General features: G+C 51.9%; 2 protein-coding genes across 3 annotated transcripts in view; one reads left to right on the top strand and one right to left on the bottom strand.

The window, feature by feature from the left end:
- The first annotated feature begins 285 nt into the window (after positions 1-285).
- Positions 286-3,267, top strand: QRFP (pyroglutamylated RFamide peptide). The gene is made up of 2 exons (XM_040083412.1): positions 286-349; positions 1,259-3,267. Exon 2 carries the CDS (start codon positions 1,259-1,261, stop codon positions 1,637-1,639), a length of 381 nt encoding a protein of 126 aa, XP_039939346.1. The 5' UTR covers positions 286-349; the 3' UTR covers positions 1,640-3,267.
- Positions 3,268-6,453: 3,186 nt separating this feature from the next.
- The window catches only part of ABL1 (ABL proto-oncogene 1, non-receptor tyrosine kinase), a 77,010-nt gene continuing 66,007 nt past the window's right edge, over positions 6,454-17,456 (bottom strand). For both annotated transcript variants that reach the window (XM_040082896.2, XM_040082897.1), the window contains exons 7-11: positions 15,956-16,140; positions 13,689-13,841; positions 12,957-13,046; positions 12,473-12,637; positions 6,454-10,122 (exon numbers count right to left, since the gene is read on the bottom strand). In XM_040082896.2, the coding sequence (XP_039938830.1) occupies positions 8,423-10,122; positions 12,473-12,637; positions 12,957-13,046; positions 13,689-13,841; positions 15,956-16,140 (2,293 nt within the window). In that variant the 3' untranslated portion in view covers positions 6,454-8,422. The remainder of the gene's footprint in view (positions 10,123-12,472; positions 12,638-12,956; positions 13,047-13,688; positions 13,842-15,955; positions 16,141-17,456) is intronic.

The raw sequence follows: 17,456 nt of genomic DNA on the forward strand, positions 1-17,456 counted from the left end.
TTGGGCCCCCAGATGAGACCCTCCATCCCAGAGCACCCCTGACAACCGCCAGGGACACAGGGCCAGCTCCCAGCTGCTCCTCCAAATGAGGCAGCAGACGAGGGCGGCGCGTTAATGAGCGGTGTTGCCGTGTTCCCATTGTGGCAGCTCCACCAACCCCTGTCCCCTCCGTCCCCCTCTTCAGCTCCCTCCCCGAGGATCCCACCCTCTTCTCTCTGTGGCCACACGTCCAAGGGGTGACACGGCAATCAGCGCTCGTGGCTATTTAATGGCCCGAGGCGGGCTGGCCGCTCGCCTGGACACAGGGCGGGCAGAGAGGTGCCAGGGGTGGCAGCACCAAGGGGCAGAGGTAAGTGACTGGTGGCCGTGTGTCTGTCTGTCTGTCTGTCGCTGCTTTACACCCCTGCCTCCATGGGCAGCACAGCCAGGGAGGAGCCAGAGGCTGGTGGGAAGCAGCTGGGGACCCACCAGCACCCCCAGACCCCAGGAGGGACCTCGGCAATTTGGGTCCGTGCTGAGGGGGTGCGAAAAGGGAGCGAGAGGAACAGAGGCAAGGAGTGAAACAGGCAGGGGGGAAGCCCGAAGTGAGGGCTCAGGGCTGTTGGGAAGGGCAGGCAGGGGTGTGAACGCACCTGGGGCTGGCACAGGAGTGAGAAACAGCCTGGACAGCCTGGCCCCCAGCACCTGCAGCAGCCTTCAGGCAATATCTCCAGATAATAATAATAATAATAATAATAATAATAAAACCCGTTTCCTCTTTCTGAGCCTTTGTGGGAGGAGGAAAGGAGGCAGAGCAGCCCTGCCCCTGCGGAAGGTCACCCACCGTCTGCAGCACCGCACGAGGTTCAGGGCTTTGCTCCTGCTCTGCTCAGACCCCTCTGCCCGGGCAGCACCCTGGGGACCAGCGGGGCGATGCCTCCAAGAGCAGCGGGCAGCTCGGGAGCCCGCGGCCGTGCCCGGCTCTCAGCCCCGCGCTCGGCTGGGAAGCAGCGGAGCAGCTGCGAGGTTGGAATTTGTGAGCACGGACCCGCTGCCGAGGAAGGGCAGCAGCTCTGGGGAGGCACGGGTGGGGGCTCAGAGCCCCGGCACCCCTCTGAAGAAGGAGCTCTGGGTGCCCGGGGGGTTCCAGCAGGGGCGGCAGGGCTGGTTTGGGGGTGCCGCAGCAGGGATGGGGAGCGGCCGAGGGCAGCCCGTGCTTCACCGAGGATGCTCGGTGCTTCTTCACTGACATCGCTTCCCCTCCCTGTGCTTCGCCCAGATGAGAGCACCCTACTCGCTGTCCTGCCTCTTCCTCCTGAGCCTGGGAGCCTGCTTCCCTCCCGGCGAGCGGTGGGAGCCGGGAGAGCCCGGGGAAGGAGCTCTGCTCGGTCCCGGCTGGCAAACGGCGGCGGAGGGCCGGGGTCCCGGCTGGAGGGCAGGGGCAAAGCGGAGGAGAAGCGAGGAGCTGGAAGCGCTGCTGAGCATCGCCCGGGAGCTGCGGGCACACGGCAGGGCCGGGCAGCGGCCGGGCAGACGCGGGGACCCCGAGCTGGTGCCCATCGGAGGGGAGAAGCGCAGCGGCACCCTGGGGAACCTGGCAGAGGAGCTCAACGGCTACAACAGGAAAAAAGGAGGCTTCACCTTCCGCTTTGGGAGATGAGAGCTTGGACTCGATTCCCCACCTCCCGCGGGTCATCCCCGTCCCGTCCTTCCCTTCCCTCTCACCTGGGTTTGCTCGGACTAAAGGGTATTGGGGGGTTTTGCTGCTGCCTTTGCTCCGCTCCCAGCTCTGCTCTAGATCTCCCATCCCTGCTCCCGACCTGGAATGGAAGAAGAGGACGGTGCCTTGAGGAGAAATGACCAAATCCCTTCCCTGATCACGCACAGCTTTTGCTGGGGCACAGGGAAGGGCCTGGTGCTGGGTCTGCGGTGCTGGCAGAGAGCAGGGATGGCACAACAGGACAGGCAGCAAGGCTGGAGGGTTGCAGCAGGGTAGTTCTGGTGCTGAGAGTCCCTGGGGACTGCCTGTAGTCCAGGGCCAGCCGTCAGGGAGGAGAGGGTCCCTCAGAGCTCTCCACCGAGCTGCTGCTCTCCTGCCTATTAAGCAAAAGTCCCTCCGGCAGCAAATTCTGCGTAGTGTCAAGATGCCTCTTACACGAGGCAGCTCCTGCCTGCAAAACCAGGGCAGAGCAGCGGGGTTCGAGAAAACCTTGTCCTTAGCAACCCCAGGTGTGAGCACAGAATCCTGCCCTGGCACCGCCGGTCCTGCTCGTGCCCCGACCCCCAGACTCCTCACTGGGGTGAGAGAGATACCTGAGATCCCCGAGACATTCCTGACCTTCAGTGTCCTTGTCACAGCGCCCCAGCTCCTGCCTGACAGCCCGGCCCTTCCCAGCGCCCTCCTGGCCTCATCACCGCCTAACCCCAGCTGTAGCTGCTGCAGAACTTGGGCGCAGAGGGACAGAAACAAGAACTTCTGCACCTACCAGGAGCACTGAGAGGTGCTCAGTGTCACTGGTGCTCCAGTGGTGCAGCTTTGGGAACCATTAGCCCCAAAATTCAGCACGGGAAGAGCCCCACTGCCCAGGCACTGCCTTCCCCTCGTTTGGGCAGATTTAGCTCTGCCAGTCCCAGTGTTTTCTCCGTGCCTGCCAGAGGCAGCAGCAATCAGAGCTCTAACTACCTGCTGCAGGCACTAACGGCAACTTACACACTGAGCCACTGCTGATATTTCATTGCAGGCACAAAAATGAGCCCGGAGATGATTTGCAAGCGCTAAATTGCACCCTCAAAAATCAGAGACCGTGGCGGGACTTGGTTGGAGGAGTAAAAAGATTTAAAAAAAAAAAACCCTAAATCAGGCTGCAAGAGATGCATTGTAATATCCATCAAGCAGACAGACCACTTAATGCAGTGCTGCGTGAGTCGCTCTGGCAGCAGGAGCAGTGAGTGAGGCTGAATGGAGGAGCTGGAACCCAGGGGAAAACACTCGTGGGGCAGCAGGTCCGGGGAGCACTGGGGGCAGGGGAGCAGGCTCGTCCAGGGAGGGAGCAGAACGGGAGGAATTCCAGGCTTGCAGACAGTGCCAGGATTATTTGGCCCTCACGAGAGGACTGCCAAGGTGAGGAAGGGCATTTCCTCCCCCTGCATCCCTGCCCATCTCCCACCGGCGAGCACAGCAGCGACCACCGACGGCTCTCGGGGTGGCCGAGCCCACGCAGGCCCCCACCCCAGGCACCCCCAAACCCATCCCCGTCCCTCTCAATCCCCCCTGTCTGGATCGGGACGCAGGCGCCGCGCTGGCATCGCACAGCGGAGACGGAGCTTCATCGATGTTCCCATGGCAACGATTTCCCCACACCCCTTTCTTTTGAGCGTTCAAACCATCAATAAACATGCACTGATCAATTTTACCCTGCGCTGGAGTCGGGGGGAGGGCTGGAAGGGAGGAAGGGGGAAGAGTTTTGGAGTAACTCTGGGTTAGTGAGGGCCGGTAAATCCCTGGCTTTGCGGTGATGGATCATTGCAGGGGAAAGTGGCACCGACCGCTGCGGAAAGGGAAGGGAAAGGAAAGGAAACCTGCTGGGCAGCGCTGAAGCTGCGGGGATGCCTGGGCTCCTGCACTCAAGTCCGGGAGAGGAACAGGCTCAGAACAGCCTCATAAAAGCTCAGACATAACGAGGCTTTGATTGATGTGCAATAACCTCTGTAGAACTCACTGAAAATTGGAGCACTTACCTGGCAGGTGGGACAGAGCTGGGCTCAGCCCCCACGCCCCAGGGCTCCTTGATGGGCAGCTTGGTGCCACCAGGACAATGCCATCGTCCTCCTCGCCCCCTGTCAGGGAAGGGGCTCCTGCCAGGCTGTGACAGGGGGCGGGTGAGGGGCCATGGCACCCCTGAACTCCCCTTAGGGACCTTAGGCACCTTAGGGTGCCTGGGAAGAGACAGCATTCCAGGCTCTTGATTACTGCCCCTTGGGGATTAATGCTGGGGAGGGGAGTTAAAAGTGAATGGAAAATAACTGCCTGGAGCCCGGGGGTGTGGCTGGGAGGAAGGAGGGGGGAACATGCCAAGAACAACCCCTGAGGGGCTGGAAAGCCCACCCTGAACACTGGACACGGTATCTCCCACCCAGCTCCCACAGGAACATACACCCCTTCCCAATTCCTCTCCTGGAAGCAGCTCCCGAGGGGACACCCAGACCCCGAACACCTGGGAGAGGTGGAGAGCTCGGAACCCACCCACCCAGTCCCCAATCCATAAGGAGCTGGATCAAACAGGCCCTGGATTCCCCCCCACACGGGAGGACAGCAGCGCAGACATCGCATCACCGCTGGGACTCCATGGAAACACCCCGTTAACCTTCCCTGCACAGCCACAGCCCTCGGCCCTCCCCTGGCCGCTGCTCATCTCTCCTCCACCCCGGGCACACCTGCAGCACTACAAACACACACCCCAAACCTCCGAGCCCCAAAGGATCCTCTGCAGAGGAAGAGCCCGCTTTAATTGCGTCCCAGGGACTCATGAAGAGGCTCCCTGTGTCATAACTGGGTCAGGCAGGCTGCAGGAGCACAGGTGGGACCTTTACCAGCAGAATAGACGGTAGGACGAACACAGAACCCTCACCAGGGAGGTGACTGCTGGGAAAACACAAGCACAGCCTGGTTTGCAGGTCAGCTTTCTGCCGAGCTGGATCTACCTGAGCAGCACTGCCAGGGAGGGCAGCTCTGAGCCCGGCCTCAACACTGAAATGACAGGGCTGGCCCTCACCCACAGCTTCAGGGGCGTTGGCACTGCCAAGGCGTCAGGACTGGCCAGGATTTGATCCAGGAGCACCATTCCCAGCAGCCCACCCAGGCCAGGTCTCACCCTCGGACAAGGAGCGTGCCCACGCTGCTGCCAGCCTGCCTTCAGATGCACAGGAACCCTCTCCTCAGAGGTGACACTGTGCTGAGGTGTATTTTCCTGTCTTTTCGATTGTGGAAGGACGAATGTCAGCCAAGGGAGAGGCTGTGGGCTGTCCCTGACCGTCCTGGGCACATCTGAAAACACAACTGGCCCAGCCAGGCTGCCAGGCCAGCCTGGACATCAAAACATGGGGTTTGTAAGAAATACAGTGAGCATAAAACACCGACCACATTTTACATCTCATGACAAGCAACATCTCAACAAAAAGCAAGATGACATTAAAGGAAAGCTTAAAGGAGTGAACATTGTAATTTCAAAGACATGAAAACCAAAACAAAACCACAAACACAGCTATTTTTCCCCCAGAGCACTCTCACTTTCAAGCTCAATAGCCTTGAAAATTGGAGCAATCAAACTGTTAAATGCATCGATCTGTTAAATCAACTCCTACTGTACTCAGCTAAACTTAGCCTTTAATCCCCCCTCTCTCACTCCCAGGGGCTTTCCCCAGCCAGGTCAACCAGCCTCTGCCTTCCCCCGACACCACGCACCGGTCCCAAAGCTGGAAACCACCAGGAGTGAGCGCACCGAGGGGCAGGTGAAGCTTCTCCACCTTCCCTCAGCCCACAGCTGCCCCCATGTTGAAGTCTGGACACTGACCTTTGCCGTGGTGTTGGTCACAGCCCCACCCAGAGCTCCCAGAGCGCTGCGGCTCCTCTCTCACTGCCGACCCCTCTGCTGTGCCCGTGCCTTGCCAAGTGCAGGTCATGAATTTTGTTTATATTCACCAGTGCATCCTCCTGCTTCTCCTTCAGCCTCGCCAGCTGCTGTCACAGCGGGCCAAGGTCTCCCACAAGCCGTGCTCCCCCTGCCCAGGAGTGAGCAGACCCCGGCGCCAGCACCCACGGATTTCACCAGGGTCTTATTGAGGGGATTAGAAATGCAGGGAACTGGGTTACAACCCTGAAACATCACCGTGGAACTGTGGGACCTCGGGCACACCACACACACCCTTGCTCCCTTCTCATCCTTTCAGCCTTTAGTATGGTCATTAATCACAGCAGTGCTCATTTTAGAGGCTGCTCAGTACCTGGGAACGTCCCTCCCTCAAGGATTACTAGAAAGGCTGAAGGGAAACAGAAAATAAGAATGGGCAACCAGAAATGAGGCAGGGAACTGTATGAGGAAAGAAACTCATGGGTGATTTCATAGCAGAGGAGGAGGAAAACACAACAGCAGCTGAATGACAAAATACAGACCATTAAGAGAGGAAAAGATAAATCAAATCTCTCGATATAAATCTCCTTGAAGACAACAGCTAAGCCTTTGTCAGAAAGTCAGAAGAGGTGACGGCACAGTCTTAACTCTGTGCATCTCTTTTCTCTCCTGACTTTTCAGAGCCAGATCAAAGGAACAAGGGAAGGGGCTGCTGGCCTGGCTCTCACCATCCCACTGCGCTGAAGGGTCACAGTGACACCCAAACAGGGAACCCCTGGTTTTGGATGAGGAGTTTAACAGAAATCAGCTGGGCTGGAAAAGGCTCACTAACAGACAAACACAAGTCTTCCTCAACATTGATTTATTTTTAAATATACTACGCAAGAGAGACTGGAATAAAAAACAAATCAAAAAAAAATGGAAATAGAGAAAGAGAAGAATTGAAAGTCATGTACAGAAACAATCTGTACTGGACTAAATTAAAGGGGAAATGACCCCCTTAAGTATCACAGAGATGAAGGACAGAGCTATTTACACACTGTAAAAAAGACAAGTCTACAAAAGTGTGTAATAACGAGATACAAATGTATAATATAGTGGCACAATATGTTATCAAAGTAAAAACAGTACCTCCAGGAAAGAGACAATTCAAGGGTTGGGGTTTTTTCTTACATTTTTAAAGGCAGCCTGTGACAGAAGTGTGTATTTTCTCTTGAACATTTGTCACGTGTTAAGTCATGGCTGTTTGTGAGGGCGAGAAGTGGCATGAACACACACGAGTGAACTACTAGAAATCATATACAAACCAAACAGTTCCAAAGAGAACAGAATAAAATACAATTGAAGGCAATTAGTGTTTAAGATACACAAGAGGGGTCACGAGTTACAGGGGAACAGAAAATGGAAAATGTGTTTTTCTCATGTTTGGAACTGTTAAGAGGAGTTAAATTGCACCGTTAATAGCCCTAAACCTTGTTCTTTCACTATTGTCACGAGTCACAGTTAGTTCCCAGCATTAATTGGGAAGGTCACAGGACCTTGGCAAGGAAGGCCAGGAGTCTTGCTGTCAGCATGTTGTGGCAGTTTCCTCGGGAGGTGCACCCCAGAGAAGTGTCTGCAGTCTCCACAGATCCTTGTTTGATGCTGGATGGAACCACGCTGGCACGAAGGTAGAAAGGCTTTTAACCCCGGAGTACTGGCACTGGAGCTCCTCCCAGGGAGTTCCAGGCACCACAGCCCCTCAAAGCACAGGGCTCTGCAGGAGGGCAGGGGCCAGGCTCCATCTCCCCTCACAAAACAAAAAGCTGGAAATTCAGCTGGAGACACAGCAGCTCTCACCCACTGTGCTGTGCAGGCTCAGCCAGAACGGCTGCTGGAGGCACAGCGGCATCTCAGAACTCACCCTGAGCCATCTCCTCCCACTGCCACCCTCCCAGCCACCCAAACTCTGCAACCCCCAGCCCAAACACCAGCTCAGTCAGTGTCAGACACCACCAGAGTGCCACAGCACATCCTCCTCCAGGGCTTCTCCAGGCCTGCTCTGCTGCCCAGGGAGATGCACAAACACTGGATCACTCCTGGGCTGTGCCATCAGCGGGTGCTGCCTCCAACACTGCGAGCCCAGGCAATTCATCGGAGCTCAGCAACACTGAGAAACTACTGAAAACACAGAAACGAAGGGTAGCAGGCGGAATCAGAGGAGGAATTTGGGCAATCATCACTTGTAGCATTCTGTCAATTAAAAAAAACTTATATTAATAGTTTTTACCCCTTCCCTCCCAAGCACCAAATCTGTTGCATTAGTGTCAGGTGAATCTCAGAGCTGGGCCAGGGCCATGTGCTGGGCAAACTCCCCCAAGAAATGCAGTGGGTATATTGCTCTCCAAACACTCATCCTCATGTACAGGGGGGCAGAGGGAGGGGACAAAAATGCAGTACAAAGTCCTCCTGAGGAGGATGGCATCTCAGCGTCCACCAGTCTGGCTTCAGTCTCAACGGTCTGTCCGGAACAACAAAATATTAATACAAAGGCATGGTGTGACATCAGCATTTAGACTTGTAGTCCACAAGGCAAGAACTCCACAGATAAGACGATTACAAGTATAGGAAACACAGGGAATCTGAGCTCAGAGGGTGGGAAGTGCCTCCTGAACACAGCCCTGCCCTTTGGAGCCGGGGGGTCCATTCACAGTCTGCATCCTCGGCACAGCCCTAACCCAGCTCTTTTGTCAGTCCACACGTCACCCTCTCCACAGCTGGCTTTGGCCCATTGTGATTGATTGATTCACTTGTTTGTTTTCCAGCCCGGTTTCTTGCTACCTCTGAACAATGTCGCTGATTTCTTTCACCGAGCTGAGCAGTTTGCTGAAGTCCTGGGTGGCCGCGGGGCCGCTGCCAGCGGTCGCTGGGCAGATCTGGAGCTCCCGTAGGTTGTTCTCCAGCTTATTGATGGCCTCCCGAAAGGCAAATTTGTTCCTCATCTGCTGAATGGAGTCCACGTAGCTCACGCAGAAGGTGTAGAGGTTCTTGCCAGCCTCCAGGACGGCGCTGTGGCTGGCCATTTGCTCAGAGTTCTTGCTGATGGCCAGCCGTAGAGCCTCGGTGCTCTCCAACACCACCCCTTTGGTGATGGCGCCGCTGGCAATCCTCTCCGGGGGCTGCCGCGTCTTCCGCAGAGACACCCTGGTGGATATGAGGGGGATGAAGGCTGTGGACGACGTCTGGTCCCCGCCTGGGGCAGAGGGTACGGATGAGGAAGAGGCAGCCGGGGTTGCTGTGCTCAGCAGCAGCTTTGTAGAGGACTGTGGCTTTGGTACAGAGGGGATCCCCAGCTTTTTCACACCTTCCCCTGACTGGTTTGGCTTGACAGCATCACTGCCTGCAGCCTCTCCAACCTGAGTCAACTGTTTGGATTTCGGCCCAGACACCACATCTGCTGCTGCTTCATGGCTGGGACTGTGAGAAACCTTCCCAGGCTTGGCAACGGAGGACGAAGACAGCGGGAGTGGAGGGGCTGGTTTCAGCTTTGATAACTTCCCTTTGTCCTTCCCTGCCGACTCCGAGGTCTGCTTGAGCCTCCTCAGGCGTGGCTCCTCAGAGGAAGCTCTGCCGGCCCCCACGAACCCAGCAGGGTTGGGTTTGGCAGCAGAACCTTGGTCCATCATCACAGTGGTACCTAAGGCACTGGATTTGACTCCATCATCCTTGTGGAGCCCGCTGGAGGAAGGAGGGGCAGCAGGCTGCCTGCGGCCAAGTTTTGGTGTCAGGGTGGGAGGGCTGGAACCGGGGCTCGACTCCGCATCTTTGAACACATCATCAGCGGTCTCTTCATTCTTCTTAAGCAGCCGTGGAGGAGGGGTCACCGTTCCCCTGACAGCAATGTCAGCCTTGGCCTCGTTCGCCCGCTTCCGAGGCAGGGCTGGCTTCTCGCTTCTGTGCCCCCCGAAAGTGGAGGAATCAAACTGGCGTCCCGTGGACTGCAGATCCCGAGGCAGAGTCACGGATTTCCACTCTGTGTCCTTCGCCCCATGGGGCACACAGGAGGCTGAGCAGGACCTTAAGAAGCGCTTGCTGGAGTTGGAGCCGCTCTCCTCCTCACCAGCCCCTCCTCGGCTGCTGCTCATCGTGCTGGACTTCTTCCGTAAGTGGGGAGACAAGAACCCAGAGCTCCCAGTCACAACCCCGTTGGTGACGCCAGCCCCGTTGCTTGGGCTCTGGAATTTGGAGGGGTCGGCTGTGTCTGCAGGGGGGGCAATGAAAGCTCCGTTGCCGGCATCCCTGCACTCCTCCTCCCCGCCCGCCCTGCGCTCCGAGTGTCCGTCCATCTCCCTGAAGGAGCTGCTCCGTTTCGGAGGCGTGGGGGCAGTTTTCTTCTTCTTCTTGATCAGGGCACTGAAGAGGTTGTGCTTTTTGTCTTTTGGAAGCAGCCGCTCGTCTTCATTCAAAGTGCTCTCCAGGGCCACCCTCTCCTTCCGTGGGAGCAAGGGAGAAACAGCAGGTTCATGATCCAGGGGGTCTGCAAGGGAAAAGGAAAGTTTTTCTGAGTATTGCTCAAAGAGCCAGGATAACCCATTCTCTTACAGGATCACACCAGTGCAGCGCCTCCAAAAGGTGCAGGTTCTCTAAACAGACACAACTCTGGAGCAGAAATAAACTAAGTGCAGCCACACTCAATCCTGGACTGAACGTGGTCCATGATCCTGCATCCATTCACTCCTGAGGTGGCTGCCAAGCTACTTTCCCTGTGGGTTTCTGACTGGAAGAGCGACATACAAACACTGCATGCTTGTGTTCAGATTCCCCTCCTCACATCTGGAGACTTGTCTAAACTTCACACTGTGAAGAAGATAAATACAAAGAGGCCTTTGCTTTAGTCCCTGTGCTATTGCTGTCTTTTGAATCGCTGACCCTCTGAATTAATAAGGCACCTCTGTAATCCACCTCCATCCCCAGGCTCCTCGTTCGTTTTCCTGATGTCATCCTTTGTGGGGAATGGAAATAACAGTTCCATGAGCAGAAATCGAGATCAAGATACGGCACTTCAGGTCGTACCGCTGTGAAGATGCCCAGCTTTGTACAGGAACAGAGAAAAGGGGCAGTGCCAGCCTCCTTCAGCAGCGCCGCTGCACGGGGAAGCGATGGGGTGACCCTCGCTCCACTTAAAAGCGGTACTTAAAAATGAATAACGGTTTATAATAAATTCATACAGAGTCCTGAAGGTCTCTGTGTTTGACTGACAGAGGGGCTCGTTCCCAGGCCAGGCACTCCAATGGCATTCTAATCCAAAGGAGGAATGCCTGCAGGCCAGCATATACATTTACAGCTTGACTAGGCAGCAAGAAGGGAGATGAAGCAGAGTCATAAGGAAGGACGCTTCTTAGTCACAAACTGGTGATCATCATGCTACGGGTAGGATTTTGGCTGAGGAACGGATTTTGGTTGAGGGCACAGAGTTTGAAAAAAAGAATATTTGCGTACTTTGAGAGGACAACGTGTTTGCACAGGAGCACTGCAGTTAATCCATTCCCACAGACTCAGGGGGACCTGGAGAGCCAGAAGAGCCAGACCATGGCCTTACTGAGCATAGATACAGCAGAGGTGCAGAAATCCAGAGAAAACCAGCAGCTAGCACTGAGGATCAGCTTCCAGCTGCTGGACTTGCTATGGAAACACTGACAATTGGAAGGGAGACTGCAATAAAACTTCATTGTGAAAAAATTTCTGCCACTTTAAAGAGTGAAATGATTCCCAGCATAATGTTAAAATCATATTATGCCTGCTGTACTTGAATTTCTCAAAGCTCGCAAGTATTTAAATGAAATTATTTTAACTTCAAAAGCTTGTAATAATAGGCAATTATATTTCCTATATATGGTAAATAACCTTCCTTCCTGAGTCACTGATACTTTTTTTTCCCCCAACATTTTAAATTCCCTCTTTTTCCCCCCCTCTGCCTACATGTACATTGGTTACTGAAACATGTACCACTGGGTGAATCTGACATTACACAAAAGAGGTCAGTCATATAAATGGTCAGAAAAGGCAGCCTCAGCAGGAGCTGGAAAAACCCCACTGTATTTCATTTTATATTCTTGTTTTTCAAACATAAAGCTAGATACAAATCTCCTGTACTCATTCAGCCTTTTACCACTGCTTTTATTACCTCAGAATGGAAGGTAAGTGCCTGAAAAAACTGATTGGAAGTTTAATTTTATGGAAGAGTCGGTAAATACCTCTTTGTCCCTCGCTGAAATTATATTTGGTGCCTGCCAAGAGTAATACTCTTCTGTGCTGCAAGCAGAAATCTGGGTAGGATGGAACAGTGAAGAAACCTCCCTTATGGGGCTTGCTAAACCCGAGCTATCACCCTGCTTTAAATTATGCAGTGTGGTAGTGTAAAGTGGCTTGAACACAGCAGATTACCCAGCACTCAGATGCAGTGGGAGATCCCACTGATAGCTCCTGCCAGGGAATGGGAAGAGGATATGATCAGAGAGCTCTGTGCTCGGGCTCTGGTCTTTAGGGAGCTGCAGGCAACAGCCATTAAGTTAAAAGAACTCCAAGGGCTTCTCTAAGCAACAGCAGGGAGATCACCAGTCCCTCAGCCAGTTAAGGATTCACACTTCCAGCTGCTGTGTGTATCTGGCTCCAGAATTAACAACCTACCTTTGCAAAAACTAATAAAAGGAGTTCTGGACCCAGGACAGCAAGCTCAGCAGCCTGTCACCCAGAAACACAGCGCTGGTACAGAGAGATGGCACCTGTTATTAGGCACAGCTTTGCCTACGTGAGGGCCTGGAGCTAGATGTGCATTTTGTTTCCCCCTTGTATTTCCTGAAGGAATAATGACTTTAATTAAAACCTACCACATTCCCCCTGGCCTCGAGCATGTGCAGTCTCCAAGCCCTCGTTGGCATCTTTGCTTTCGGCAGCTCTCCTCGATGTTCGCGTTTTGGTTGGCAACTCTGGGGCCTGGAGGAAATTGCTCACTACGCTCCTCATGCCCTTCTTTCCCAATTCCTTCTCCACCTCTGCAATGCACAGAAGAAAAACAAACACTGTAATCAACTGAAGATAAAAAAAAAAAAAGAAACATTGCTCTGTTTGGGATTAATAGCACAAAGAAAAGCAAATGACACAAAGCAGGGGTTCTGTGGGGTTGTTCAGCCATTTGGCCTTTTAAAAATAAGATGTTTGCCCAGAAAAATAATACCCACATGTAAACATTTTACATCATTTACGCCATGTAGCGTAACACAGGACTGAGATTCACCGCAAAGCAGAGTTAAGGATGCAGTCAGCCCTTTCCTCACCCCTGGAATTGCTGCTCCAACAAGGACCCAGACCTACCATCCGATATGCTGGACTCCTGAAACATCGTTTCAAAGGCCTGATGGATCTCAGCAAAGGACGGTCGATCAGCAGGACTCCACTGCCAGCCTGGAAAAAAAATCACACCACCACTCAAAACTGCCCTCCAGCAGCAGACACTCAGCACCCTGCACCAGGAGGAGCCAGAAATCACAGTTCCCCTTCCAATACACTGAAATAAAATACTGAGACAAAAATCTGATTTACAGGGTGCCGAGTGTCTGCGACCACTTTGGCTCAGTGACAGCTGCAGACGCCCAGCGCTCCCTAAATCAGGTTTTGGTGTCAGTGTGTGACAGTAGGTGCTAAGCACTGCTGGGGAAAAGTGCAGAGCACTGAGTCACGTACCAAAAGGCCACAGTGAAGAGTCACAGTCAGTCCTGCAAGAAGCCAAATGAAGCTCCTGCTTCATCCTTGGAGCACAAGCTTTTCTTTAAGTTGTCAGGAAAAAGGAGACAAAGGAAGCGTTGAGATCCACAACAAATCCCCTCTCCAGGCCTGTGGGCTCCCAGCAGAGATGAACAGCTGGTTTCATAGCGTGTTCATCCTCTAGAGAAAGCAGTTTTAACCAAACACTTCCACACAGCACTGCACCTTCCCCGCAGCTGGCAGGGGATTCTCATGCCTTGCGGTACATAGCCAGATCTCTGCACTTTTACTGCACCCTTGCAAAGCTAAAAATCAGCATCTGCAGGGCTAAGAAACACTTACATGCTCTCATGAGCTCGTAAACTTTCTCAGGACAGCCTTCAGGACGCTCCATACGATAGTCCTTCTCCAACAGCTCATAGACTTGAGACAGGTCAATCCCAGGGTAAGGGGACATACCGTAGGTTGCAATTTCCCACAGCAGAACACCAAAGGCTGCAGCAGAGAACAAGAGGGATAGGAAAAAAAACAAAACCAAAAACAAAACAAAACAGGGAGGAAAAAAAAAATCAATAAGCTTTGTTTTCATCTTGAATTTGAGAGGACGTTTAGTGGGAGCAGTCACTAAACAGTGCTGCACACTTAGACCAGCCCTGGGTGGCTCAGATCCCATGCTCAGCAGCAGCTTAAATGTTAAAGAAGCGTAACAAGCCTCTCCGTCAGCACAGACAAGTCTCCTGCGATATGACAGGGTAGAATTAGACTAATTTTCAATGTATCAGTTGTCTCAAACCTGAACGCCTTGAGATCCTTCAAGTCCTATTAGAGGCACAATTAAGAGACTTCACAGTGGATTAGCTGAAACGGCTTCACTGCTGCACTGCAGTCGCTCCCTCAGTGTGGCAGCTCCTCATTTGCAACCTCTCCCCGGAGGACTTGCACATTTTAATAGCTCAGTGTTTTTGGGGTGCCCTTGTTTAGCTGCAGTGTGGTCTGGAAAGGGAATCTGGGAGGCAGCAGCGAGAGGAAAGTTTCAGCAGTTGCTACCAATGAGATACGGCGAGGGTGAGACACTTTGGTCTCAGGGAAAGCTGAATAGGAAAAGGGAGAGCACAAAAAGGGTCTTGGAACAGGCATTGAAGTGGCAGCAGTCAGTGGGGATGCAGGTCAGCAGCGGGGTCAGGCAGCTAACCCAGGAGTCAGGCACGCAGAATAAACCCAACACCAGTTCAACAACCTGCATGTAATTAGTTCAGTCACCCTATTCTGTTCTTAACCTGAAGAGAAAGCGATTACAATTCTGCATAAGTAAGGAAATCACATCACATTACATGGCAGTGCCACCAAGGGCAATTTACATTAGACATTTCTGTGCACAATTTTCTTTTGATTGCTGTCTTGAGGCAGTGAGGTGAAAACATCTAAACCCTGGCGTGCCCTGCAGCAGCCCTGGCCTCTGGGGACAGCTGATCTCTGATGAGATCCCAAAGTCCACTGCCCCAATTCTGCTTCCTGAGGTTACATTAACCCTAACTAAAGACAGTCCAGATTCCTTTGGGATCTTTCCTCCCCCGAGTACTCTGCTATTGAAAGGCACCAGGGATCCTGCAGCCACCACAGCAACATCCTAACAGTGGGGCAGATACTCAGCAGCCAACAGTACATGGAAACCCAAAGCAGCAGAAACACCCTGGTCAGCTATCACATACTCCTTGGGAGGCTGTTTTGGCTTCTCCTCCATCTACAAAACATTTTACCATCAGCCATCTACCTAAAAGTTTCTTCAACAAAAAGACCTTTCTCTGCACATTTTCCCCCAGACTGCAGAAAACTTCATCTCTGCTTCACTACTGTCTCTTGGTTTATACATAGAAGATGCTCAGGATATCATTTTCCAAGTGCCTTTGGGACCACATTCCACAAACTTCTATCTCATGTCACTGGGCACTTTTGAGAATTTGACCAACAGCTATGGCAGAGATATAAAACCCAAAGAAAGGCTGATAAAAGTACAATGAGATTTTCTGTGGTCAGATTTGATACAATACAGCTCCATTTAGCTAAGCCTACTCTTATCACCAGCACTTCAGGGCTCTCCAATAACCATTTGTCATCAAATTTTCCCTCTGCTTCTCCTCATCTCATTCCAAAGATTATTCGTTTAAAATGCAGAAAGACGAGCTTGGAGCTATCACTAGACAGATACACACATAATTATTTTTTTAACATAAAATGAACCAGATTCTTTACTCCTTGAAATAGGAAAGTTTGTGACTATATAATAATGTATCACTTCACAGTCCTGTGCAGAACTCCATCGAGGAAGTAGCGCTGGTGCCCTTCAGCCCCATTTCCCACATTTCTATAAACACTACAGTATCTTTTACTTTTCATATTTGACAACTCAAATATATAAAATCAGGTGGGCATTCTCTGTGCTTTGCTCTGAGACTGCCCAAGCAGAGATCAGTTCCTGCACTCTGACAAGCTCACAGAACAACGTGGCTCAAACCTGCTGCTCCCTCCCGAAATGTTCCACAACGGCCTCATTTCACAGCCCTGGAAAGGAAGACCATCATCTGCATTAATCTGTCCGTGCAAATTCTTACCCCAGACGTCGGATTTGATGGAGAACTTGTTGTAGGCCAGGCTTTCAGGTGCAGTCCACTTGATGGGGAATTTTGCCCCGGCGTGGGCCGTGTAGGTGTCACCCGTCATTAACCTGCTCAGGCCAAAGTCTGCCACCTTCACCAAGTGGTTCTCCCCTACAAGGCAGTTCCTGGCAGCAAGGTCCCTGAAAAGAAGACCAAAAATAGGCAATGAGAAAAGTCTTTAGCATCTCACTTTTAGCGACAGCAAGGAAGCCTGCTGTTCCCAAAGAAACCTGGGCCTGTGTGATTATTTTGATCCAAATATTACACAGAAATTCTGGAGTTACACGCACACAAGAGGGAAAGTTATTTTCCATTCTGTCTTCGTAAGACTGTCATCCCAACTTTTTTTTTTTTTTTTTCTTCTAATTTGAAGTGAGAGCTTCAAGAAGCCCCCTCACTTTCAATAAAAGCTGCCACCCTCAGGATAAAAATATTTCAAAGAAATGTCAGTGCTCAAGTTATCAATAGCTGGGGATGAGCACTGAATAAACTGAGTTTCAATTCCTCACTTCTTGCCCACCTCTGTAGTGCTTCAGTCACCCCAGCCAACACCAGTCATTCTCCAGAACTCCTTTTCCAGTCCATGCTTAAGCACTAGGATGAGCTTCCCAGCCCTGCCCTTTCTCCTCCCAGCTCTATCACCTTTTACAACACAACTTGTTCACAACCAGCATTTGGCCGCTGCAAACCTGCAAGAACCTCTGCTATCAGCGCTGGCATTTTCAAAGGACGGGGCAATAGGCAGATTTAACTACTTCTCCACGTTTTTTTCCACCACTGGTCCCACCCTGGCAGGTGAGAGATGTGCATGAAGAATTTGCCACTTCTCTAGCTCGTAGATGCTGCTTGCATCCTTGGAAATGCTTCAGGAGGATAAAAATGTAAAGCACAGGAGGAAATTTCTCCTAATATTAGGTTTTGTTAAAAACACTTTTCCAGATTATGTCACATTGAACTAAAAATTAATTGTACCAGGAAGCTACTGTGAGATCTTCAGATATGAGGCAGACACTGCTGTTTCTGTTGCCTGTTCTGCTCAATCAGAATAAATTAAAAAAAAAAAAAAAAAACAGAAAAAAGTACATCTCACTAGATGCCCATTTAAATTTCACAGTGTTTTTGAATGTACCTTCTTATCAATGCTGATTACTACAATGTGTATCTAAATAAAAGCTCCTCTCCATAATCAAATTCTTCCTCCTTCCCGATTCATTAAATGAGGTCAGAGCACAGCTTTTGAATCCATGGATGTGAATTGTGACAACACTCTTCAAATAATTGGGTAGGTGGCTATGGGGGTGGCTGATAAGGAAAAACGCTACTATTTATTTTAGATAAATGGGCCATCAGAAGTAAGAGGAAATGAAATGAATGGCAGAGAAGACAAATGAGATTCACACAAAGGAGTTTTTAAAGTTTACTTCCTGCGGGTTGAAGGGACAAAATCCTTTCAACA

This window comes from Hirundo rustica, chromosome 20 (genome assembly GCF_015227805.2).
Source record: "Hirundo rustica isolate bHirRus1 chromosome 20, bHirRus1.pri.v3, whole genome shotgun sequence".
NCBI lineage: Eukaryota > Metazoa > Chordata > Aves > Passeriformes > Hirundinidae > Hirundo > Hirundo rustica.

Bases quoted from the DNA above. Each gene is read 5' to 3' on its own strand.
- QRFP (XM_040083412.1), top strand. From the start codon at position 1,259: ATGAGAGCACCCTACTCGCTGTCCTGCCTCTTCCTCCTGAGCCTGGGA.